At 52.3% G+C, this 24,987-nt stretch overlaps 1 protein-coding gene across 1 annotated transcript in view; it reads left to right on the top strand.

Moving 5' to 3' along the window:
* EFCAB8 (EF-hand calcium binding domain 8) overlaps positions 1-24,987 on the top strand; it is a 74,309-nt gene that overhangs the window by 6,895 nt on the left and 42,427 nt on the right. The window contains exons 2-8 of the mRNA XM_075527947.1: positions 8,638-8,803; positions 11,892-12,010; positions 13,682-13,785; positions 16,148-16,283; positions 19,442-19,538; positions 22,153-22,237; positions 22,715-22,839. Coding sequence (XP_075384062.1) covers positions 8,638-8,803; positions 11,892-12,010; positions 13,682-13,785; positions 16,148-16,283; positions 19,442-19,538; positions 22,153-22,237; positions 22,715-22,839 — 832 coding nt within the window. The remainder of the gene's footprint in view (positions 1-8,637; positions 8,804-11,891; positions 12,011-13,681; positions 13,786-16,147; positions 16,284-19,441; positions 19,539-22,152; positions 22,238-22,714; positions 22,840-24,987) is intronic.

Here is a 24,987-nt window from a genome sequence, read left to right as displayed (position 1 = left end):
ATTGAGCGTCTCATGTGGGTGGGAGGGTGGGGGCAAGGACATGGAGATAATTGATACAAATGAAATTAAGCGAACGCGTGGCTTTCAAAGAGCGCATTACGGGATGGGGAAAGCCCTAAGAAGAGCTGTACCGTACTGTGTAACTACTGTTTACTGAGGCACCACCCTTACTGTGGGAGAGCCGCCGGGTAGAATGATTACCCAGAGCCCTGGGACCTCACACCAGGTTAACCACGCCCGGGAAGATGTGTGCACAGTTACTTTGCTGGGGGGTGGCAGATTTGAGCAACTCACTGGGTGCCTAGGATGGAGGTGGCATGTTATGGGCAAGCCCCTAGGAGGAGATACTAATTGAGTTGGGCAGACAGAGCCATAGAATGGTTAGCAGTTCCCCCGGGAAGATGGATTGCATCTGTATAGGGGAAACACGAGTGGAATACAGCGCAGAAATAACTTTTTGGATGAGGATCTTAACACTTGCCTGCCTGGAATATGATGTGTGCAAGATGTTCCATGACTGGGTGGTGAAGCCCCTCATCTTCACCAGTAGCTGGTCGTTGGACTGCAGGGACTGGAAAGCCATGTTCAAGGTTTGGGGTTAGAGGAAGTAGCCAAGGCGAGTGTCAGCCCCGGGGTAAAGGCGTCATCAGGTACACCTTTTAGAATGTGTTGGGAAGTGGATTGGGAGATTAGATTAGTAGATTGTATGAGAGTAAGTCACAAAGTATTTCTACAAAGTCATAGAAAACTGTATTAAACAAAAAACACCAAAATATGGGAGATCAAATATGGCCAAGCAGTCAGAGCAAACATCAAAATATGGGAACTGGTTAACATTGTGAAAGAACAAAACTACAGAAGGATTGAAAAAAATGGAAACAAGAATCCGCAATCTCGAATACAAATCTATTGAGACTAAACTCTAAAAAGACCAAGTTGTAAAAACTGATAAACCACTGACAAACCTAACAAAGACAGAGGGAGAAAAAGCAAATTTTCTAACTAAGAAATGAAGTGGGTGATACTACAATAGAATCAAATGAGATACAAAGAATAACTGCACAATATCCAGCACGTTTGAAAATAATCTAAAAGGAATGAATACATTCTTAGAAATGAATTATTTACCCAAATGACCACAGATGGATACAGAAAATCTCAGTAAGCCTAAAATATGAGGAAAAAAAATAGATCTGATCACAAAAACACTCCCAACCTGAAAAGTCTGGAACCAGATAGTTTCATTGGCAAATTCTATTGAATATTTAGAGATAATACCAATTCTACATGAGCTATTTTACAATATACAAATGGACAATATACTGCCAAACTCATTTTATAAAGCAATTATAACTTTGGTAGCTAAACCAGGTAAAGACATCACCAGAATTAAAAATTATAGATCTTGATAAACACAGATTACAAGATCTTTTTTTTTTAAATCACTTTAATTTAGGGACTCATACAACTCTCATCACATTCCATACATACATCAATTGTGTAAAACACATTTTTACATTCATTGCCCTCATCATTCTCAAAACATTTGCTCTCCACCCAAGCCCCTGGCATCAGCTCCTCATTTTCTTCCCCCTCCCTCTCCACTCCCCCCTCCCTCATGAGCCTTTGATAATTTATAAATTATTATTTTGTCATATATTACACTGTCCAACATCTCCCTTTACCCACTTTTCTGTTGTCCATCCCCTAGGGAGAAGGTTATATGTAGATCCTTGTAATCAGTTACCCCTTTCCATCCCACCCTCCCAGAAGCGCTACTCACAGCACTGGTCCTGAAGGAATCATCTTCCCTGGATTCCCTGTGTTTCCAGTTCCTATCTGTACCAGTGTACATCCTCTGGTCTAGTGAGATTTGCAAGGTAAAATTGGGATCATGATAGTGGGGGCGGGGGGGAAGCATTGAAGAACTAGAGGAAAGTTGCATGTTTCAATGGAGCTAGAATGCACCCTGACTGGCTTGTCTCCTCGCTACCCTTCCGTAAGGGGATGTCCAATTGCCTGTAGATGGGCTTTGGGTCTCCACTCCACACTCCCCCTTATTTACAATGATAAGATTTTTTGTTCTGATGATGCCTGATCCCTGATCCCTTTGACACCTGTGATCGCACAGACTGGTGTGCTTCTTCCATGGGGGCTTTGTTGCTTCTCAGCTAGATGGCCGCTTGTTTACCTTCAAGCCTTCAAGATCCCAGACACTATATCTTTTGATAGCCATTCACCATCAGCTTTCTTCATCACATGTGCTTATGCACCCGCATTGTCTTCAGTGATCGTGAAATGACAAGATATTCAATAAAATCTCAGTCAACAATTGAATATCCCCCCACAGAAGGGTTATAAGGAAGGGATGAACAATTGAATATCCCCCCACAGCAGGGTTATAAGGAAGAGATGATTCAACCAAGGTGAGGTATAGTACCGATGAAACACATCATTCCTCTGGTTACTGAATGCTTCCACCCCACCCCCGCCTTGCCCTGCCCCGTCCACTACCCTGACCCACAGTTCTACCTCACCAATCTGGCTACACCAGAGAACACACATTGGTGCAGATAAGAGCTCCTGACACATGGAATTCAGGACAGATAAACCCCTCAGGAACAGTAGTGGGATAGTGATATGAGGGGAGGGGCATGGTTGGGGAGAGGGAAGGGGGAGAAAAGGGGAACCCATCACAAGGTTGGATATATCGCCACCGCCCCCACCGCTGAAGGGGACAAATAATAGGAATGCGGGTGAAGGGAGACAGCGGACAGTGTAAGATATGAAATAATATAGAATAGATCAAGGATTCGGGAGGGTGAGAGAGGGAGGGGAAAAGAGCTTATACTAAGGACTCAAGCAGAAAATGGAAATGATGGCAACATGTACAAATATGCTTGATAAAATTGATGTATGGAATGTTGTAAGCGGTGTAAGAGCCCCCAATAAAATGGTTTTAAAAAGAAAAAAAATCGACCAAAACCACTTTATAAATTCAAGGCACTTCCAATCCCACAAGTCTTTAAAGAAATAGCAAATACTAATCAACTTCATATGGAAAGGAAAAACAGGACCCAGGATAATAAAACACTACTATAAAATGAAAACAAAGTAGGAGCCCTTTCACTTCCAGATTTTAGATGCTATTTTATAGCCACAATAATGAAGACAACTTGGTTGCAGCACAGTGACAGCTATGAAGACCAATGGATTAGAATTGGTAACCCACAAGCACAACCAAGAGCCTATGGACTCCCAGGTTTTGACAAAGGACTAAACTACATTAAGTGAGGAAGAGAGAGCCTTTTCAATAAATGGTGCTGGAAAAACTGGACGCTTACCTAATGCCAAAAAATGAAACAGGACCTCTACCTCACACTATGTACAGAAATGAATTCTATATGGATCGAAGATCTAAATATAAACCCCATAACCATTACCATCAATGGAAAAATAGGGACAAACTTAATGGCCCCTAATACAAGCCATAAATGTACAACTGAACATAATGAAAAATATCCATAGTATATAAGACGAATGCCTGAGACCTTCTAAAAATACTTTAAAAATAAAAAGCTGATACCAAGGGCTCATGTAGAAAGCAAATGTTTTGAGAATGATGATGACAACAAATGTACAAATGTGCTTGACATAATGGATGTATGTGTAGATTGTGATAAGAGTTGTATAAGCCCCAATAAAATGGTTAAATTAAAAAATGACATTTATGCACATAAAATACTTTATCAAAAGAGTTAAGAGAACCCATAAATTGGAAAGAAAATATTTAGTAATGATACATCAAATAAAGGGCTAATTTCTAAAATCTATAGAAAACTACAGCATCTTAAGAAAAATACAAATAGCCCGATGAAAACATGGATACAAGACATGGAAAACCCCGACACGATCCCTGAAGACAAAATGGGTGCATAAGCAAATGTGAAGAAAGCTGATGGTGCCCGGCTATCAATATATATAGTGTCTTGGGTCTTAAAAGCTTGAGGATAAGTAAGTGGCCATCTAGCTGAGAAGCAACAAAGTCCACATGGAAGAAGCACACCACCAGATCATGAGGTATCCATGGGATCAGTTATCAGGTATGAAAGATCCAGAACAAAGAGTCATACCATTGCGAATGAGGGAGGAGTACGGAGTGGAGACCAAAGCCTATCTGTAGGCAATTGGACATCCCCTTCCAGAAGGGTCACAAGGAAGAGACGAGTCAGTCAGGGTGCAGTCTAGCTTTTCATTCCCCAAACAATCCCTGGGAAGCCACTCTTCTGATTGGAACTGGTTCTCTGCATCATATCGGTAAACTCCAGACCATACTTAACGAATTTACCATAAAATTGTCATTAGTAGTTTCCATCCTGCTTTAAAAACGGGCAGGAAAATCAGCTCTTTGAGCTAGCTGATCTTCAAGCAATATTTTTGACACTGCTTGAGCCAAAAGCTCGGTGAGGCCAAGATGCCCGCTTAAAATGGAAAATGCTAGGGTTTGCGTTGGGCTGGGTGTGGGACCGAGGGTTTAGATGCAGGGCTATGGTGGGACCTAACCAAGAGCTGGCTCCTGGAAAGGAAGGAGGCAGCGAGGCTGAGCGATCGCTGAGATTTCTAAAGTGGGCCTTTGGCTGAACGGTGAGGCGTTAACTAGTTCATCTGTCGGCCTCCATGAAGGGCAGAAACACCACGTTGATCCATGGTTCTATTTATAGGGCTCGGCATTCTGTAAGTGTGGTTAGATAATGAATGAAGATTCACAGCTGGATGAGACAATGTGCTCATCCAGGGACAGGGTGTCTTCTGGCTTTGGAAATGTGGTAGTTACATAATCGGGTGTCAACCTGAGACTATTAAGAGGAAAGGGGTGGAGACTAGCCTGTCAATCAGGCCGCAGCTTGATGGCCTCATCTGGAGGTGCTAATAGCTCACAGGAGGCAGGACACATAGACTCTTCCTGAGAGACATTCCTGTTGACAAGCCACATGGAGCTATACTGATGGCAGCCAGAACCTAGGAGCTCGAGGAGCCACGTGGAAACCCATGCCAGCACTAAGATGCTTCCACCACCCCTGGATCCACAAGAGTTTCTACTCTGTGATCTTCCTGCATTCAACATCATTGTATGTGCTACATGAGTCTGAAGGGGAAATTACAGACTGGTATCGGACATATGGGCTAATATCAGATTTATGGACCAGATCTGGACTGGGTTGGGATGTTTTCTTAATATAAAGCTCTTTCTTACACATACGAGTGTCTATGAATTTGTTTCTCGAGTCTACCTGGACTCATACAGGGAACTGCAGTCATCTTCCGTACTCAGGTTCCACAGCGGCTCATTGCAGTGAGCAGCATCGCCTGTTTGCCAGTCAGTGAACTACCCAGTCATCTTCCACGCTACACTTTGGTCTTGTGTAGGGGCAACCTTTGGCGAGCTGAGCCTCTAGTTGGCCCGAAGCATTTTTGAGGAAAGGAAGAAAGATTGTTGTGAATTGGGGGCTTTTCGAGGGAGCTGGGAAATGAGCTGGACTGGGAAGGATGGAGAGAAATGGGAATGTGGGGCAAGAACTGTTGCTGGAGGGGTCTATTGGGTTTTAGTGCATGAGCATGTGTGTGAGTGCGTTTAGTGTTGGTAGTGGGGCAGGAAATCAAACTCAGGTGGCGGTCTGATTGGTCAGGACCAGATCAAATTGGCTGGGTACGACCAGGCTGGATTTTTGGATTCTGACCATCAAAAATTAGAAGCAATACATGTTCACCTTTTCCGTTGCCATTGGAGTTGATTTAGTTTTAGATTCATACTGACCCAGAAAGGTTTCTGAAGCTGTTCGTCTTTATGGGAACAGAAGCTTCACTCTTTTCCTATGGTGGTTTCGAACTGTTGACGCTGTGGTGAACCGTTTAGCTTCTGTTAGCTCCTGGAAGGACCCTTTTAGTCCTGCTAGCTGTAGTTATAGAAGCACTTGTAGGTCCTGCTGTGTTTAAGGTAAGACCTTGTCTGTGTCCCCTAACCTCCCTGACCCTCCATAATGGCCCCAGGAAAAGGGGACCACTGATTAACTTCCTAAAGTCAGAAGGACCAATCTAGATTTTGATGGTTCCTTCTAGGTCTAAAAGTGGTCATGAGTTCTTTCTTTGCTTCAGTCTATCACTGTAAGACTGCCCAAACTAAAAATCACTACCATCAAGTTGATGCCAACTCATTAGAGACCCTGTAAGCTGGTAGAACTGCCCTGATGAGTTTCCTAGGCTGTAACTCTTTACAGAAGTAGAAAGCCCTGTCTTTCTCTCAGATGAGACTACACACCCTGTAAATTACTAACTAGAGGGGAGGCAAGTAGTAACTTGGCCGAGGAAGAAGACAATATACAAGAGGGACTTGAGCAGAAAATAATGGAGGTCAGGGAAGGCATTTGGAGAAGGGTAAGTGTTACAGGCAGTTGAAGCAAATCCATGATAAATACAATCCTGCAATATTGGTGACTCATGAGTGTCTGCATGTGGGTGGGGGATTGTACCCATGAGTATATATAGGTCTGACAGAGAATATTTATACCTGTATATTTACCTAGCCTGTGAATATATTGACGGACATGGTGGAGAATACGGTGTGTGTGTGTGTGTGTGTGTGTGTGTGTGTGTGTATGTGTGTGCGCGTGCAAAGTTCTAAAAACTTCTTAGATGTAACTAAACACCTTGGGGGAATGAATCGCTGGGCCTGGGGACTCAGGACCATGGTTTCTGGGGACACCAAAATCAATTGTCATAAACATAGACTACAAAAATGTTTTACAAGTTACATTGGTGAGTAGTGACTGGGGTCTTAAAATCTTGTGGGTAGCCATGTGAAGTGCAGCTGTTGATCTCTCCCTGTCTGGAGGAAAGAAGAGTGAAGAAAATTGGAGATGCACGGAAACAATTTGTTCAATGGTCTTGAACATCAGCCCCTGCAGCCCTGAGACCAGAAGAAGTACATGGTGCCTGGAAACCACTACCAATTGCTCTAAAAGGGATCACAGTAAGAGGTCCAGGATACCCAGTCCAAGAGCAGTTAGTTCTGATCACATGGCCCTGCTCAATATTCACCGTCATGAAAGGATCACTGAAGAGAAGGGTGTGCTGCAGCAAGGTGTGGAGAAGAAAGTCGGTTCCCAGCTATCAATCAGAATAGTGTCTGGGGTCTTAAAGGCTTGTATTCCAACAAGCAGTCATCTCATTGAGGAGTCACCTAAGTCACATGGAGGAAGCAACCCAGATCGTGTGACCCAGCGACGACGACAACAAAATTCAAATATGATGAAGGGAAAAGTGTCAGAGCCCAAATTGTAAACACCCAATATGTGGAAGGCTGTGGGGGACAGTGGGAGCCCAAACCTATCTGCAGAGGATCTAGGCAGATTAAGCCGCAGGCAGATAGATCCCCTCTAGCCTCAGGCAAGGGTCTCAAATGGCTTTACTATTCGATAGAGATCATTGTAATTATGAGTATACTGGATCAAACTGGGGACTTGGTTGGGTGACCTCCCTCTTGACCCAATCTGAAATTGTTCTAGGTGCAAGTATTTCTTGCTTGTTCCATGACCAAAAAAAAAATGTATTTTAAGTATTGATGGCGGTCTTCTTTTTTACTCATTATTTGTATTTGAATTTTTATATTATTATTTTTATCATTACCACTTTATTTTGTTTCTGTTGGGTGTACCAGTTTGTGAAGCTCAGAAGGAGTACATGCATAGAGATAAGAACAGATGCAAGGGTTTAGAGGGGGAGGTAGGGGTGGGGGGTCAAAGATAGGGAGGGTGAGGGGGGTTGGGGGAGCCAATAATGTATGTGGGAGGCGGGAGGGAGCACCATCAAAGGACAGCGATTACACACCTCATTTAAAAAGGGATTTACCCATGGGGGTAGGGGTTGCGGGAAAGACTGTTCTAAAGTTGATTGTGGCAATGATTGTACAACTCTTCTTGATAGGATTGAGAGATTCAGTTGCGTTATATGTGGATGAAATGACAATAAAACTGTTAAAATGAAAGGAGGGGGGAGAAGTCCAGGATAGAGTGAGAGACAGACATGTAACAAAACACAAAGTCATCAAAGTATCCATTAGTGACTGGTGGAACCCCTGCCTATGGCCCTGAGTCACTCTTAGGTCCAGAAATGAATTCATCCCCGGGCTTAGTGTTCAGCCAAACAAGAGAGGTCTACAAGGGGAACAGTGACCTGGGGGCAGCACACACCCTGTACCATCACCCCCCATCTGAGATCACCAGGGTAGCACTGGCCCAAGGGCAGAGTTCAGAAGGGGTAGAAGAGGAGGAGCCATGCAAATGGGGCACACAGAGGGGCAGCGGGAGAAGAGACGCTGCAGTAGGGATTGCCATCTATGGCATGAAACAAATGATGTGCAGCTTGTTAAATGGGAAACGGATCAGGAAACGGATGGGAAACCGTCACCTCATTCACAATAACAAGGGAAACAGCAGTGGATTGGGAAAATGGTGCAAGCGGGGGAAAAGTCTACACACTCTGTCCTTCTCTGAAGAGTCTCTTTAAATAAGCGTTGCTTCAAAAGACGTTCAGCCCGGGACATTAACTCAGCCTCGGTCCTTGTTGTTACCTTTGCTTCAGTGGAAGATCCAGGAGCCGTTACAGAAGAAGGAAGAGCTGCTCAGCTCCCTGGCGCCTCCCACTCCCCAGGTCTTGATAACTGACTTCCAACTCGGCTCTGAGCTCTTCACTGAGCTACAGCTCTCCGAGATGAAGAAAGTCTTTGAGGATGCGGATGCAAGTGGAGGTACAGCTGGGCTGCAGCCCTGGTCTCTGCCTTCTGCACAGGGAGGGCCCCTCTCACTGACGGTGGGTAGAGAATGCAGACGGGACGGGCAATTCAAACTACGGGGCAGGGTTGAACTGCCCCGGGGTGTTTCCAAGACGGCGAGTCTTTACAGGAACAGACAGCCCTGTCTTTCTCCATTTGACAAGCCAAGTGTCTCCTTATGGCACGATTGTAACCATATTGGAGGCTATTTGGAATCTGAAAGAGCAAAACATCCCAATGTAACCATAGTCCCCCCGACCCCCCTCCAAATTCCCTCTAGCTCTGGTTTATTACCTATTGTTGTGTAATGGCATTGCCACAGGTTTTGTGGCTCAAAACACTACCTCTCATGGTTTGGAGGGGTCAGGAGGCCAGGTATGGCTCTGCCTGGGCCTCTGCTCAGGGTCTCCTCAGGCGTCCATCAGGGTGGCAGCCAGGCCTGGGGCATGGCTATCTCAGAGTGACCGGGCTCACTCATGTTGGTGGCAGAACTCCTCCCTCGCAGGGTCTTGTGGCTCCCGTGGGGCCCCCTCCCCCCCCCTCCTGGTTATTCCCTCCCAGAAGTCAGTCACTGGCCCAGCCACATACACTACCTCCTTCCCAGCCCCCAAATCAGTAGCTCCCTTCCACCCCGGTGGGGAACTGTGACTTCATCTCGGAGGTCGAGTTGAATGAACTCGGGCTTGGGAGCTGGTGAGCAGAGGCCCTAGCTGAGCCCTGACAAAGGATGTGCATTCCTGGGCATCGACTTTCCATTCTTCCAAAGGCAGATTCTGTTAAAGTGATTCTAAATCTAAGAAGAAATACACTTGGCCGGCCGTGAGCAAGGCAGAGCGTTCTGGAGCCGCCTGCCTGTGAAAGGTCCCATTCATGGGGCACTCAAGGGGAGCTTGTTCCTGAAGCACTGCACCCAGGCCATGCACCCACCCCCTCGTGCCCGGGGGTAGGGGCTGGGGGCAGCCCTGTGCTAGGCCGTGGATGGTCACTTGGCTCCTGGTAAAGGCCTGGGGCCCTCTCATGGCACAGAAGGACCATTAAGCGCCACTCAAAACTCAGATGCCTTTTGGCTATAGCTTCCGATGAACCCCTGTTCAAGCAAGGCGTGCTTGGTTCAGCCTTTTCATGGCCGGTAAATAACTGGCAGGACCGCTGCAGCGCTGGGCTGGGTGTTTCCCCAGAGGAGAATAACAGAGGTTGAAAAATCAGGGACTCTGGGGCCGGGCTGCCTGGGTCAGCCTCTGGTGCCCCACCGCTGATGAGCCCTGTGACGGTGGCCAAGTGGCCGTGTCTCTCTGTGTCATCATTTCCTGGCTGAGTTCCTTGTTCAGCAGGCATTCGTGAGTGTGACACAGAGCACTGTGCCCCTGCTGGCAGCGCCCGTCCCCGTCATGTCCTGGCGCCCAGAGACTCCAGGGACACACATTCGCTGAGGGCTGGGGACCCAGTGGTGGACAAAACCCACTGGGCCCTGCGCTCTCAGAGCTCCCGGTCTGGGGTGGGAGACAGACAGACAGTGAGCTTGAGGTGTCAGGAAGAGCAGTGAGGACAGGTAGTAGGTGGGGTGACCCCTTCGGGCAGGTTCCTGGGGAGGTTCTCCCGAGGAGGGAGGGGCAGGGGTGCCCTGACGTCTGTGGGAGGGTCACCCAGACAGGCCAAGGTGTGCGTTTCCGAAACATGGAGGGCATCTGGCTGGCTGGATGGTGGTGGCAGGTGAGCGCTGAGAGGGGCCGGATGGTGCTCGATCTTCAAGCCACAGTGAGGGTCCAAAACGTTTAGAAGTCCTTGAGAAACAAGCGAGCAAACAAACAAGAGAATAGTGCTTAGAGAGAAGCCCATTAGAGAGGGGCTCTTGGCCCACTCGCAGAGAGAGCCCCCCCCCCCCCCCCCCCGAGAAGAACATTTCCCCCTGGCAGTGGCCTTCCCGCCCAGCCTCCCCTCCAGCCAAAGCCGCCTTCTGGGAGTCGCCTCTGAAAGCATCTCTTGGCCTGGGCCTCTGGATGTTAGAGATAGATGGCTGCTGTTTTGTTTCCATGGTTTACTCTGGCATTTCCTTTTTTTTAATTTTGATTTTTGCATTTCCTTCGTTTCTTTGGAGAATTTTCATCGGCTCAGTGTCTGGTCTATCTGATTTGTTCAGAAATAGAATCTGAACTCCTTTGGAACATCCTCTCTGCCCATCCCCCACTGCTCTGTGTGTGTGTGAGTGTGTGTGTGTTCAACACAGCGTCCCACTTGCGGTAGGCTGCCATTTCTTGCTGCAACAACAGAAACACTAACTCAAGGGAAGGCCTTTGCTCTCTGTGGCTCTGGGGAAGGTCCTCGTCTGCTTTCAACCTCCGTGGGCCTGGCGCTCCTCAGATGTCTCCACGTGTCTTGGCATCAGTCTTAGCCGGGGCCTAGGAAAAGGCTCTCACCGCAGTGACTCTGGCTACAAAGGTTCCTTCTGCTCGGCTTGCCTCTTTCTCTGTTGTCAGATAAAATGCAGTGCAGGCCCCACTCTAGGGAATCCCTTTTTCCTTAGACTAGGGGTGTCACCTGAGGAAGGGTGTTGTCTTCCACCCTACTCCCCTTTACCATGGATTGATCTATTGTGGGGGATGCGCATGAGAATCATGGCTCGGCCAAGTTGAGGCATATTTGGGTGGGGGAATGGGACACCCCTGAATCGGACACAGACGTCAGGTCAGGATTTGCGGGTCAATTGAATGCTGAATTGAGGAGATGCCCAAGACAACGGTGTGTTGCCTGCTAACCACCAGAGTCAGGCCGAGGTGTGGATGTGGGGGTGTCCGCGATAAGAAGGCAGGGTTGACAGACTGGAGTGACTACCTTTGAGGGGTCGAGGATAAGGAAGCCCTAAGGTTTTTATATTTCTGCTGGAGCCCATCTCCCGTGTCCCCCTGCAGTGACTCCAGCTCATGGCTTTGGGGTCGGCTGCAAAGAGGCGGAGAATCCCAGGTAAACATGATTCTCTGAGTGTCCCCCTCAGCACCCCAGCCCCAACATCGCCATCGCGAGCAGTCCATGAGCAAGTGGACAGCGTCCCCTCTCCTCTCTCTCGAAGCCCTGAAGCTCAGTGCTTTCCTGAAGGCCACGGAGCAGGTTCTGAGCAATGTGTCTGGCAAGGTGCTGGAGGCTATATTTCTGAAGGTGGACACAGAGTGCAACGGCTTCATCACCTGGGTGAGCAGGGCGAGGAGGCAGCTGGAGGGTGGCTGGTGGGGCGCCGTTCTGGAGCAAATGGAGGGTTGAAGAGGGGGGACAATTGTCACACCCGAGAGCCTTTCTGTGGGTTCTGGCATTAGCTGTGGCGTGTGCTGGGGGAGGGAGCCCTTGGTGCCCTTGTGGGGCCCTCCTGAGGGACTAGAGTCAACATTGCATCCCCTCCTGAGATGCGGGGACATAGGTGCCAAGTGCCAGGGAGCCCTGTACTAGGTCTCCTGAGTGTGCAAAGGGGACCGTGGGCCCTCTCCCCTGCCACACCGCTCTCCTCCATACCAGTCTCTGGTGCCTTGGCAGGAAGATGAGTGACCATCTCATGGCCCTTTGAGGCCACACAGGAGTAGGCAAGCCCATGACTGTTAAGGGGTCCCAGGAGGGGATGGTACAGATAGCCAACGGGCTTGGCTACTAACCCAAATGTCTACCTTGAGATGGCTCGGAGGAATGGTCTGGTGATTTGACTTTTGAAAAATTGGCTGACGGAAACTCTAGGAGCCCTGTTCTATGCAGACACACACCGAGCTGCCACAGAGTGACAAGACAGGTCCCATTTGATGACGGCAGCTGCTTTCCCATAAAGAGCGACAGTCTCGGGAACCTACCGGGGCAGTCCGACCATGTCCTAAAGGGTCCCTATGGGTCGGCATCCGCTTGAGGGCAGTGAGTTTGATTTTTGCTTCTTTTAGAGGTGACTGTTGAAGCCAAAATGGGTCAGCTGAGTAAGCAGTAATCATGATCACAATACCTGGCTAGCATAGCTCACTACCAATGATGCTGTTACCGTTTCTGATTGTAAATGTCCCACAACGAGCAGGTAGCGGTTAAACATGCAGGAAAGCAGAAACCTCAGTCAGTTACATTGATGTCGGGACGGTGGCCATGATAGTTAGCGTTGACGCTGGGCATTGCGCTGGGTCCTCCATCCCCACTTGATAGATGGAGAAACCGAGACCCAGAGAAGGTAAACAAACTCGCTCTGGGAGCCTGACTCCAGAGGCCATGCATTCATGGCCTCATTCTATGACTTCTGGTTTGTGTTGCTTTTCCTCTTTTTTGCTCTGCCTCTTTATTCAAGCTTCATTTATCTCCAAGTTCTATAGGAAACATCGTTCAACCATTTGCTGCATTGACAAGATGGCTTTTTTACACCAAGCCCCCTGCTTCTTGTTATGTGGCTTCATCCAGGGTTTACTGCTTTTGGCCTTGGCCATGCTTCTCTGAGGCTCGTCAGTGTAATCTGGAGCTGTCCGCTGGTCCCGGGTTATAGATTTGCCCCTGCTGCTAATTTGTATATGTAGGCCTCGGTCTTATCTATTAAGTGGGTGACTATATTGATGCTGGATAAGAAAGAGAACCCAAGATGTATCTGAAGAGGGGGCTGGTATCATGGGAGGGGGCTGCTTCCACGTGGTCTTCAGAATTGTCATTAGTGGGTCCTTCGCATATCAAGGCCATGGCAGAGGTCTGTCAGGGCTTCCTTGGCCCCAGGACTTGGGGATCATCTCCCAGAGCCCCTTGAAGGGGCTGGATGGAGATGGGGAGCGCATTAAACACTAGCCTTGGGCTGCCAAGGCCTCCTGCGGAAGTCATTGTGCCAGCGTCCTCTCTCCTCGCCCTTTCTTCCGGAGGCAGCAGAAGTACATGGACTACTTGGTGCGTGAGTTCCAGGAAAGGGAAGTCATGAGGAAGAAAGAGTACCGCTTGCGCTTCTACCTTCCCATGCAGATCATCCCCCTGTAAGGAGACTTCCCTGGGCCTGGGGGCGGGCGGGCGGGAGGATAGTGAGTTCTCCTGGGGCAGCGAGTGCTGAGTGTCTGGCACGGGGCCTGGTGCTCGATAGACGCTAGTGCCTTTCATCCTCTACACGTCTGCAGGAGACCTAAGGTAGGGGACTGTCCCGTTTACAGATGAGGAAACAGACTCGTCCATGGTGGCTTAGCCAGACCATCCAGCTGGAATGCGGCGGCATCGGTCTGTGGGCCCCCCACCCCCCGCCAGTCCCACCCCTGATGCACCACGGTGCTCCCTGCGTCCCCTGGCCACCTGTCTGTGAACTGCTGTGAGCTCATGGCTTCACCCACAGGGCCACAGATGGCTGCGCTGCTCTTGGCCAGGGCAGGCCGGGAGCCTTGGCCCTGGCCGGAGACTGCACCTGGAGCCCAGCCCGTTTGGAGGGCCCTCCCCACCTTTGTTACCACTCCTCCTGGTGGCACTCCCTGTCTCTGTCTGCCAAGGCCTGTCTGCTTGCGCCTCCTCATGGCTCCTACTGCTCATGGATCGTTGTACTTGGTGAACTGTGGTCTGTTTCTCTTGCCATGCCAGCTCGATTCCCCACACCCCCCAAACTCCCTGGGAAAAGGGAGTCACGCCAAGGGGTCTGAGCAGCTGTCCCAGAACAGAACTCTGCTGCCAGGGATCTACGCCTGGAACCCACTTTGAGAAAGCACCAACTGTTCCTGCAAACTGGGCAGGAAACTGGCGACCGGATGCTAGGTCTGTGGTACAATGTTTGCTGGCCTCCACGCATGGAGGGGGCTTCAGGCCTGTCTGTCTGTCTCAGAGGATCATGTCTGGGGTAGGACAGCCTGGACAACCAAACCTCAAAAACCCACTGCCAAGAGTGGACGCAGACTGACGGCGGCCCAATGCAGGGTTGACGAGACTGTAACTCTTGACAGGAGCAGGCAGCTTCGCATTTCTCACAGGCGACTCTCGGTATGGCCAGCAGGTTTGAACCACTGACTTTGTGGTTGGCAGCCTAACACCTAGCCCAGAGCACTACCAGGGCAACAGGGGACAAGGAGTTAGACGTGAGTCTCGCCCCGAAGCAGCCAGGGATTTAATCTCTCTCCCACTGCCAGGGAGTCACTGCTGACTCACAGTGGTCTGTGAGGCACAAGGATGACTTTCATGTCCTCCATTGTCAAGAGAGAAATCAGGCCTTTTAGCCCAGGCAGATATGGCAGAAGTGGAAGTGGCAGGATTAGAGGATGTGACGGAAACTATCCACCATGACCTGTGCGGCTTGTATGTGTGTGCGTGCGTGTGTGTGTGTGTGTAAGGACAAGGGGACCCTGGGAGCCTCGGCCCGGAAGCAAGGCTGGCTCTCTCTCCTGCAGAGATTCAGTGGTAGTGGAACCGCCCAACAATGGGAGTTATCCTTAGGCCACCAGCCAGGCCATGCTGTGGTGCCATCTGGAAAGCTCTGGCTCTCGTTTGTTGTGACTCTCCTGGCACCCCAGGACCTAACTGCAGGCAAGTGGCTATCCTCTAGTGTGCCTGGAGACTGGGGGTAGCGATACCTTCCCTGTCTGGGTCCAGAGACGCGGGCAGATCAAGAGGCCATGTTGAGAAGTCAGAAGGGTGGGGAGCCTTCCCAGCCAGATCGCTGGCTTGGCCAACTGTCGGGCAGGAGAGAAGCCACTGGAAGCTAGCACTGACTGGCATGGGGGAGGCGTCCCCTGAGGGCTGAGGCCAGGCCTGCCCCAGGTACGGTTTGCAGCATCTAGTGCCCTTCCCTGGATGCACCACGTCGTAACTGGTCTATTTTGATCTCTTTCTCGCTCACTATTCCCCTCTCTGGGAGAAAGACGGGGCTCTTTACTCCCCTGAAGAGTCACAGTCTCAGAAACCCACAGGGACACTTCTCCCCTGTCCTACAGGGTCGCTATGAGTCGGCATCAACTTCAATGGCAGTGAGTTTGGTTTTGGAGTTTAGTCCCCTCTCCACCCCAGAGCAGTCAGGCAGTTCCTGGAAACTGTCATTTCCCGTCCGTCCATCACAAGTTCCACTCCCCTGGCCCGCCGGGGGCTGCTTTTCTCATAAATGAAGGTTTGTGCCAGCTCTCTGTCGTGGCTCCTCTGTCACGGGGAGACGGAGTGTCCTTTCACAGGATAAACGCGCCGCCTTCGGACGAACCCCTGTCTCGCAGCACGGTGCTTGGGGAAGGGGCTGAGCCCCGTGTGTCTCTTGCAGCGGCCTTATGTGTGAAGCCTGTCTTGCTAGCGTTGGTCTCTCTCTGGGTCTTGGATCAGGCCTCCCTTTCCTTCCTGAGCCGGGTCTGCGTGGCCTCTTGTCTCTCTGACCACCCTGCGCAGGAACCAAGGGTGTGAGGTTGTGAAGGTGGAGTACGTGAGGCACCGGCTCCAGAAGAAGGGCTACTTCCTGACAGTCACCAAGACGGGCACCCTGCAGTTCTGGTCCGAGACCTTCACGCTGCTCAACTCCTTCAAGGTGAGTGGCCCGGGGAGCACGCGGCTGTGGCGGCAGAGCCTGGTGGCCGGCTCATGATCACGGCTCATGGCTGTGAGTCACAGGGTTGGGCCTGAGCTCTGACATATTTCTCTCTTGCCGGCAGGCTGCCGGAGCCCCGGCTGTCCGAACAGAATGCCACTTAGTCCCTCCCCACCCACCTGGCCTGCAGCCCTAATGGCGTCATGGGTTACGCGTTGGGCTGCTAATCGTGAGGCCAGCAGTTCAAAACCACCGGCTGCTTGCTCTCCGGGTCCCTGTAGTCTCACAAGCACCCAGGGGCAGTTCTACTTTTCTGTACTCCCCACCTGGCTCCTCCTCCTGTGTCTCCCTCTCGCGAGTGGCATCCCCACCCACCTAGGAAGAAGACTCCTTCCCTGTCTCTTGTCCCATCCAGACCATCACCAAGTTCTGCTGACTCTTATTTCTACAGTGCCTTTCAAACCCTTGGGCTGGACCAGGCAGGGCAACGCGGGTGGCCTGTAGGCTCTAGAGCCCCATGAGCAAGGCCAGTCTTGCCACAGCACCGGCTCCGTGACTGGACAAGTCACGACTGTCCCTGCACCTCGGGTCAGTCATCGTCCTCCCTCCTTCACAGGGCTCTCGGGGGCTGTCTCATGACGTGGTGCTTGGGTGGCACCTGGAGTCTGTCGGTCAGAGCAAGGCTCACAGCCAGTACACGTAGGCGACAGCATCCTTGTCCCTGGCCCCGCCCAGTGAGCCGTGGGAGACCGGAGGACCCCTCTGCACACTTGGTGCTGCCGGGCCAGCTGACGAGGCAGGCGCCGCTCCCCAGAGAAGCAAGCATGCCGAGACTACCACCGACAGCACCAAGGGCCTTGGAAACCATGTGTGACCACAGGGGGCTCACCCGTGCCGGGTGCCAGCCCTCGGCGGAGGAGAGCATCTAGTGGCATCTTCCCAGCCCCGCGTGCTTGGAGAGGGAACAAGGCTGGGGAGGTCTAGTTCACGTCCAAGTTTCCGAGACTGCAGTTTCTGGTGTCACCCGCCCTGCTTTTCTCACTGTGTGTACAGGGTGGTGGTGGTGGATAGTGGTGGTGGTGGTGCAGGTGTGTTGCAGCCTGATGGCTACCCCACGCCCCTTAGGGGCCACAGGTCAGGAAGGTGGAGGTGGCCAGAGGGAGGCTTCTGGGAAAGCCCCAAGTGACCTGGGGGTTCTTCCTCAGTGGGGTGCTTTCGGCAAGTAGATTCTGGTCAGCATGAGTCTCCATGTACCAGCTGTGAACCCCGAAGCCGTTGGGAATCAGGGTGTGATCTCAGAGAAGCCACTGAAAAGACTCATGTTCTGGGGACTCTCAGCTGAACGAGGGGTCCCATGGGTCAGAGCCTCGGGCTGGGCTGGCCCCACTGTCCTTGCTGTCCAAGCCATCTCATCTTGGGGCTCTCTGTTCTTGGTGCCCTCTGCATTCTGACGAAACAGCCCACTTCCTTCCTGGTTCTCTCTCTGTCTCTCTCGCTCGCTCATCTGAATACAGAGGAAATGAAACAAAACAAGAACCCTTCCTCTTTTTTTGTCGTCCCCCCCCCCCCCCCCCGTGTAGATCTCACTCTGTTCTGCTTTCCCAGTGCAGCATCTGTGGCATTACTCAGTGATCAAAATACACATCCCCTCACTGGCCGCCCTAGCCCTTCTCCCAAACCTCCAGCCCCCTGGGCTCAGCAGCTCTGGCTGCCCCTGCCATGGAAGGTACTGCTAGGAGGGGGCTTCAAAAACATTTTCCCCGTGGAAAACTAGCATTCCAAGATCATGGGATATTTCCAGGGACTCTTTGAAGCACCCCCTATCTTTCCCCACCCAAAGCCGGGCACTCGTCTGGATGCTTTAGCTCGAGTTATTCTGGTCATTTCTTGCAGCTAGTGGAACGAGTGTAGACGACGGAGAGGCTGCTTTGACTAGGTGACGTCTGCAGATGACAAGCCGGAGTCAGACATGCAGAGGAGAGGAGAGAGGGTAGATAGAAGGCGGACTCTGTTTCCTTCCCTGCCCTTAGACCCTAGGTCCTCTCCCTAGGAGCAGCTACCGGGACCAGTTTGGGGGTCTTCTTGTGTGGATATGCTGTACATCTACCCTGCCTCTCTCTCTTTAAAATAATGGTGAGATTTTATAAGCAAGACATTTACCAGCACCGCCACTTCCCTATTCCCGGTCCAGTGATGTTGGCTACATTTTTTCATGGTGGGCCACCATGATAACCATCCTTTCCCCAAATGTTCCACTATCCTTTTTTTTAAAATTAAAAGATCATTTTATTGGGGGCTCTTACAGCTCTTAGAACAATCCATACATCAATTGTATCAAGCATATTTGTACCTATGTTGTCATCATTATTTTCTAAACATTTACTTTCTATTGAGCCCTTGGTATCAGCTCCTCCCCGGCCCTTGTGACCCCTTGATAAATGATAAATTAGAGCCAAACCCACCCTGACTCATCGTGAGCCTGTGGGACAAAGTAGATCTGCTCCTGTGGGCGTCCCAGACCGTAACTCTTTACAGGAGCTGAAAGCCTCATCTCTTCTCTGCAATACGAACTCAGTGCCCTCCCAAGCCAAAAATTCTTCTTTTCCCTGGCCTGCCCACCTCGGGCAAGAACCTCTGTCCCTTCTCTCTCTCTCTTTAAAACACATACACATGGACACACAGAAAGCTGCATTCTCACCTAATAGCTCAGTCTCTCGTTGGCATGTACATAGCTCCTTCGTACTTTACGTGGTGTGGGTTTGTCCTCCCCGACGGCTCCTGAGCTGTCTGCAGCCTGCTGTTGTCCCAGGGAGTCCCCATGCCGCCCCTAGAGACGCTCTCCCGCGAGTTCCTGCAAACATGTCTTGGAAAGGGAGGCCCTGGGTCAAGAGCCATGGACATTTAGAATTCCAGGGACCTGGTCAAACAGCTCTACCACGGCACCTCGAAAGGAAGGATGGGCTGCAAGCCCATTTCACAGATGACGCAGCCGAGCTTCAGGCTCGGGGATTTCTTCAACATCCAGTTGTGCCTGGGTCTGGAGCACCCCTTGTGGGGTGGGAGGTGATTCCCGGGGAGCTTGTCTGCGTGGCTGGGCTGTCCTGGACAAGCTGCCCACACCTGGTTCCCCTCTGCTCTTCTCTGGCCCCCTTACCCAGATCCTACGACCCCACAACCTGCAGATGTGGGTTATTGACATGGTGTGTCTCCACAACATGGATCTGATTGCCATTGCATCTGCTGACCAGAAGATTGGTGAGTTCCTGGGCCCACGCTTGCAACCAGAACCAGGTGTTGGACCGTCCATAGGCGGGGTCAACCGTCAGCATGGGTGAGGGTCCTCGAGGAGCGTTTCTCGGTGTGAGGCCTTAGTCGTCCGGTGATGAGTGAGGACCACTTACCGCCCAGTGCCACAAGAAGAGCCGGGAGGACCGGGCCACTCAATGTGGACTGTCCAGCTGGCCCACATGGCCACCTGATGGTGAGCATGCAGGGGTGCCAATGAGAGCTTGAATGCCTCAGGATGCTTGAGAGCTTCTGGTTTATAAGCCAGAGGCCCTCACCAACCTGCCACATGCCCTAGTCCTTGCCACACGCAGTTCGGGCCAGCACCACCTCTCCCATGAGCCGCAGGAACGGCTTCCCCATTGCTCCGCACTGGAGCAGTCAGCGTGAGTTTGGAAAGTGCCTCTCTGCCCAAAGCCTCCCACCCCGTTGCTTCTAGACTGGAGATCAGATCCCTTACGTGCTGTGCCAGGTCCCCACAGGTCTGACGGACCCCTGCTGCCCCAGCAGGCTCCTGTTCTCTGCACCCTCTCCCTTGCCGTTCCTTTTATGGGCACCGTGGTCTCTCTTTCTGCGTCCTGCTGTCCCTTCCACACGCTTTCCCCGTCTCTGTCACTTCTCATTGTCCTCCAGGCTCTCGCTCCCGTGCCCACTTCCTCCTGGAAGCCTTCCCTGACCCCCTAGGCCACGTCAGGTTCTTCTGTTCAACACACCCTGAGATCAACCGTCTTTCCTTCAAGGTTTTGTTTTTTTAACTCAGTGTGATCGTCCTTTTACACGGGCGATTCTTCTTTCAGTATCTGCCTCCGTTGGACCAGTGGTTCTCCACTTGTGGGTCGCAACCCCTTTTGGGGTCAAGCGACCCTTTTACAGGGGCTGCCAGATTCATAACCATAGCAACACGACAGTGATGAAGTAGCAGCGAAAATAATGTTATGGTTGGGGGGTCACCACATGAGGAACTGCATGAAAGGGTGGCAGCGTGAGGAAGGTGGAGAGCCGCTGCTCCAGACTGTCAGCGCCATGGGGGCAGGGACCGCGCCTGCTTTGCTCGTCCTAGATGCTCCAGGACTGTTGAGCGGAAGGAGGGGTGAAATGATGGCTGCTTTGGACTGGGCAAACGTGGAAGGCGGTCAGGGAGCTGGATGAACATGTGAAGCTCTTGCCCATGACGGAGGACTCTGGGAGCAGAGCGTGCAGGCTGTTCTGGAAAGAGCAGGGGCTTTGAGCTCAGACGGGCTTGGATGCAGACGCTGCTCCTCCCGCTCGGTAGACGTGTGAGGTGGGGTCATGAGTTTGCCTCTCAGTGCCTCCGTTTGCCCAGCTGTCGGATGGACTCAATCATCCCTGTCGCCCAGGGCGAGTGTGACTTGGTGGTTGGGGAGGCGCAGCCCCTGGCAGGTGTAGTGCCCGGCGGGCAGCATGAGTTTAGCACTGACATCATTCTGAGGATGGATGGTTTGACACGGACAGAGTGAGTAGCCAGCAGGGGTGTGTGTATGTGTGTGTGTGTGTGTGTGTGTGTGTGTGCATGTGAACCTGTTGTAATACCCGGTTCCTGAGGGCCAGGTGCTATCCCAGATAGACCCTGCAGACACCCCGGGTGTTGGTGACATAACCCATTGTCTCGGCCGCCGTTGCGGCATGGCTGTTCTGACTGAGCACCTCTCATGGCTAGGAGGCGCTTGGTCAAGGCCAGAGCCCGGGGAGGTGGTGGCACAGCCAATGTGGCTCGGGCTCAGCACCCCCCACCACGAGACCCTCAGCCGTGCTTGGGAGGCCGCTGCGAGGTTGTTTGTTAGACAGAAGCTGGAGTGAGGCCGGATCTGCAGGAAGGAGTGGGTTTTTGATACACAAGGTCACCCTGAAAGACATTTGATGGAACGAATGGTTCTCAGAGAGGAATGGACGGGCAGGGCAGGACGGGGAGCGAGGGTCCGTCCCTCCGTCCCTCACGGGGCTTGTCTCTGCACTTGGATCCCCTCCTGGCAGACTTGCCTGGGCTTTTGCAGTGGGAGTGGTGAACTTCTCTGCTTCATCTGCCCCAGAGAACTAGCTGGGGATGCCGGGGACGCAGGGTCCGAACCTCCCATGCAGCTCATGTTCGGAGGGGGCGTGCTGAGACTTCCTTGGGGGGTTGTAGACATGCTCCTTGCCCTCATGGTGTTTGCATCTTAGAAGGAGAGACAGACCTGAAATACCCAAACACAAAGGCGCTGAGAGAGCAGGGCAGCAGCGGCCTGGGCTGGACGTGGGAAGGTGATGTGGAGCTGGCTCTTAGAGGTGGACGTGGTCTGCAGAGTGCCAAGAATATTCTAGGCAGAGAATGAGGTTGATGTGTTTGAGGAGGATGGCAGGGGTCTGCAGGGCCTGACCCGGCCCTTGGCAGCTCTCTCTGGCTACTGCTGGCAGCTGGATTTGATTCTGGGGGCAGTGTTGAGCTGTCTAGTGAGTTGACTTTGGGGAAGACTTCCTCTGACGGTGGGGAGGCAAGGACAAAGGGGGCCAGAGAAGCTGCGAAAAAGCCGGGGGGCTGCCCCACTGCCACCCAGAACCCCCTGAGGCCTCTCTGTCTCTTCCGCAGAGTTTTTTGACATCAGTAACCACAAATGTAAGCGTGCCTTTACTTTCATTGATCTGGACAACTGCATTCTGGTCATGGACTACTGGTGAGTCTCCTCGGGGCGCAGTGTGCAGTCACAGGGGACCCCTGGAAAGCCTCTCTGGTAATGGCCCTGGAAAAGCCCCCCTCTGGTGGACTCAAGGCCCCCCCTTGGAACGCAGGTGCATGCCAGCACCCTGTGCTTCCAAATCTCCTGTCCTCTCAGGCCTGCTTCTTGGAGTCGTGGCCATCCACCATGCGTCCCTCCACCTCTCCCACCGAGAGGCTTGTCCCACTGTGGCTGAGGAGTCTGGGGGCCAGAAGTCCACTACGGGGAAGGGAAGGGAGGGGGAGGGAGCTGGAGAAAGCACAGCGTTCGTAGAAGAAAACGTTGATTTCTCTTGGGCGAGGGTCAGGGCCACTGCAGCCTACCCATGTTTGTCGGCTCCTCCGAGGTGGAGGAAAGTCGGGGAGCGGGGGAGAGGGCAGCGAGCGGGGTGCCCCGGCCAGGACCCCAGCCTGTCTGTCTGCATCTTTCCCCCAGGTCTGACTACCAGAAAGCTGTGTTCTGCTGCGGGGATACCAAGGGAAACATCTTCGTGTTTACCTCCGACAATGTGACCAGTGGGCTCTTTAACCCCCGCCTCCTCCCCAAGACCTCCAAATGGGGTATCAAAGGGGTGTGGGAGCCGGGTGGCAGCCTGGGGATGGGCTGGGAGGGGCGGTGGGGGTACAGAGGTCACCTCCTTCTCATTCCGTGCCTCTCTGCTCTGCAGCCGAGACTCAGGGTGGGTGGGTGGGTGGACTCTTTGAGAAGCTCCCTGGGCTCTGAACACCCAACCAGGGCAGAGCTGTGGCGTGTAAGAATGCAGGAGGGGGGACACTTGACATTCAAGCAGCTTTCACATCGTGCTGTTCGCTGCCGTGGAGTCTGCCTGACTCATCACGACCGAGTGCCCAACAGGACGAAACACTGCCTGGTCCCGTGCCATCCTCACGATGGCTCTTATGCCTGAGCCCAGTCCCGCAGCCACTGCGTCCACCCAGCTCATCCAGGGTCTTCCTCTTTTTGGCTGCCCTTGTCCTTGACCAAGCACCAGGGCCTTCTTGAGGGACAGGCCTCTCCTGACAACACGTCCACAGGACGTGGGACACAGTCTCACCATCCTCCCCTCTCAGGAGCGTCCCGGCTGTACTTCTTGCAGGACTGATTGGCTTGCTCTTAGGGCCGACCGGGACACACTCAGTACACGTCATCAGCGCCCCAGTTCCATTGCACCGATTCTCCTTCTTCCTTCCTTATTCAGTGTCCAACTTTCACAGGTCTGTGAGGCGATGGCAGACACTATGCATGCGTGGGTCAGGCACGCCTTAGTTCTCAAAGGAACCGGCTTGCTTTTCAACACTTGACCCAGCAGATTGACCCAATGCAGTGCCTGTTATAACATCTTAGGAGAAAGAGGAGACAGAAGCAAACCAGCCATCTGCATGAGGGACACCACTGTGGCCTCATGCTCCTGGTCTCCCACATCACGATGTTTTTTCTGTGACTTGTCCCGGTCCTGTGTGAGGCTTCATTATGGGCTTACTATAAAGTGCCTTTGACTTTAGGTACTTGCAGTGGGTGCTGACTTTAGGGCAGCGGGTCTCAACCTTCCTAACGCCACCACCTGTTCAGACAGTTCCTCATGTGGCGGTGACCCCCCAGCCATAAATTTATGTTCATTGCTACTTCATCACTGGCATGTTGCTATGGTTATGAATTGGGCGACCCCAATTTATAGGGTTGTTTGACCCCCAAAAGGCTTGAGACCCATAGGTTGAGAACTGCTGCTTTTAGGGGCTTTCCCCACCCCTCTAGAACAGTGATAAGGGGTGATGGGTGATGGCAGAGGTGTGAAGGGACCCTCCTCATCCCAGGAAGAAAGGCCCTGGGCAGTCACTGACACCAAGGCTCAGGAGAGTACCTTCTGAGGTGGTGCTGGTCGGGGGCGGGGGGATGGGGTACAGCCGAGGCTGACCTGAGGTCTGGAGGAGCGCCTGGCTGGCTTTGGGTGGAGAGAAACGGGACGTGCTCTATGTGAGCATGGAGAGGCCTCATCCCCTGGCTTCCTCCACCTGCTGCTGGGGGCTGGTGCGGCCAACCCAGACCCCCCGGAACTAAGTACTAAAGTTCAGCAGTCTGCTCGAAAGGGCTCCCCTTTAACCACTCACTATGTTGTGTCCAGAGAACCCTGGTGGTCGAGGGGGTTCACTATTAGGTTGCTGACCATAGGTTGATGGTTCAAGCCCTCCAGAGGCTCCCCAGGAGTCAGACGAGGCTCTGCTCCTTTAAAGATATACAGCCTCCAAAACCCAACTTTGTCCGGAGTTGGAATCTTCTTGATTGCGGTGGGGTCAGGTTTGGATTTGGGCCGTATCATTCCAAGTTGTCTCAGTGCTGGGAGAATGCTTTTTGCCGAGGGCCTCTAGACCCCCAGGGACACTCAGGTGACTCATCTGAAGTGGACCCTGTCCTGAGGGAGCCCTGGGTGGGTGCCCACAGTGCTGGGACTCCAGGCCACTCTCCACCCATCAAGAGCAGACCCAGGCCAACAGGGAGTCTGCGGGGACACTGAACTTCTCTGCAGCCGGGACATTAGGGCTGCCCCTTGGCCTGCCACCTTCCAGGGCCTCCCTGGTGGTGGTATCACCCTTTTGTGTGTTGGTGTAGCACCCCCTGCTGGCAGGTCAGGAAACAGCACACCCTGATTTGGCCTTCCTCATCAACTGTGGGGTGGGTGGTGCAGGCCCGGGCAGGATTCCATTCGGTTGTTC

This window comes from Tenrec ecaudatus, chromosome 12, assembly GCF_050624435.1.
Source record: "Tenrec ecaudatus isolate mTenEca1 chromosome 12, mTenEca1.hap1, whole genome shotgun sequence".
NCBI classification, from domain to species: domain Eukaryota; kingdom Metazoa; phylum Chordata; class Mammalia; order Afrosoricida; family Tenrecidae; genus Tenrec; species Tenrec ecaudatus.
The sequence above is the reverse complement of the archived record's forward strand: the minus strand, read 5'-3'. Positions and strand labels throughout refer to the sequence as shown.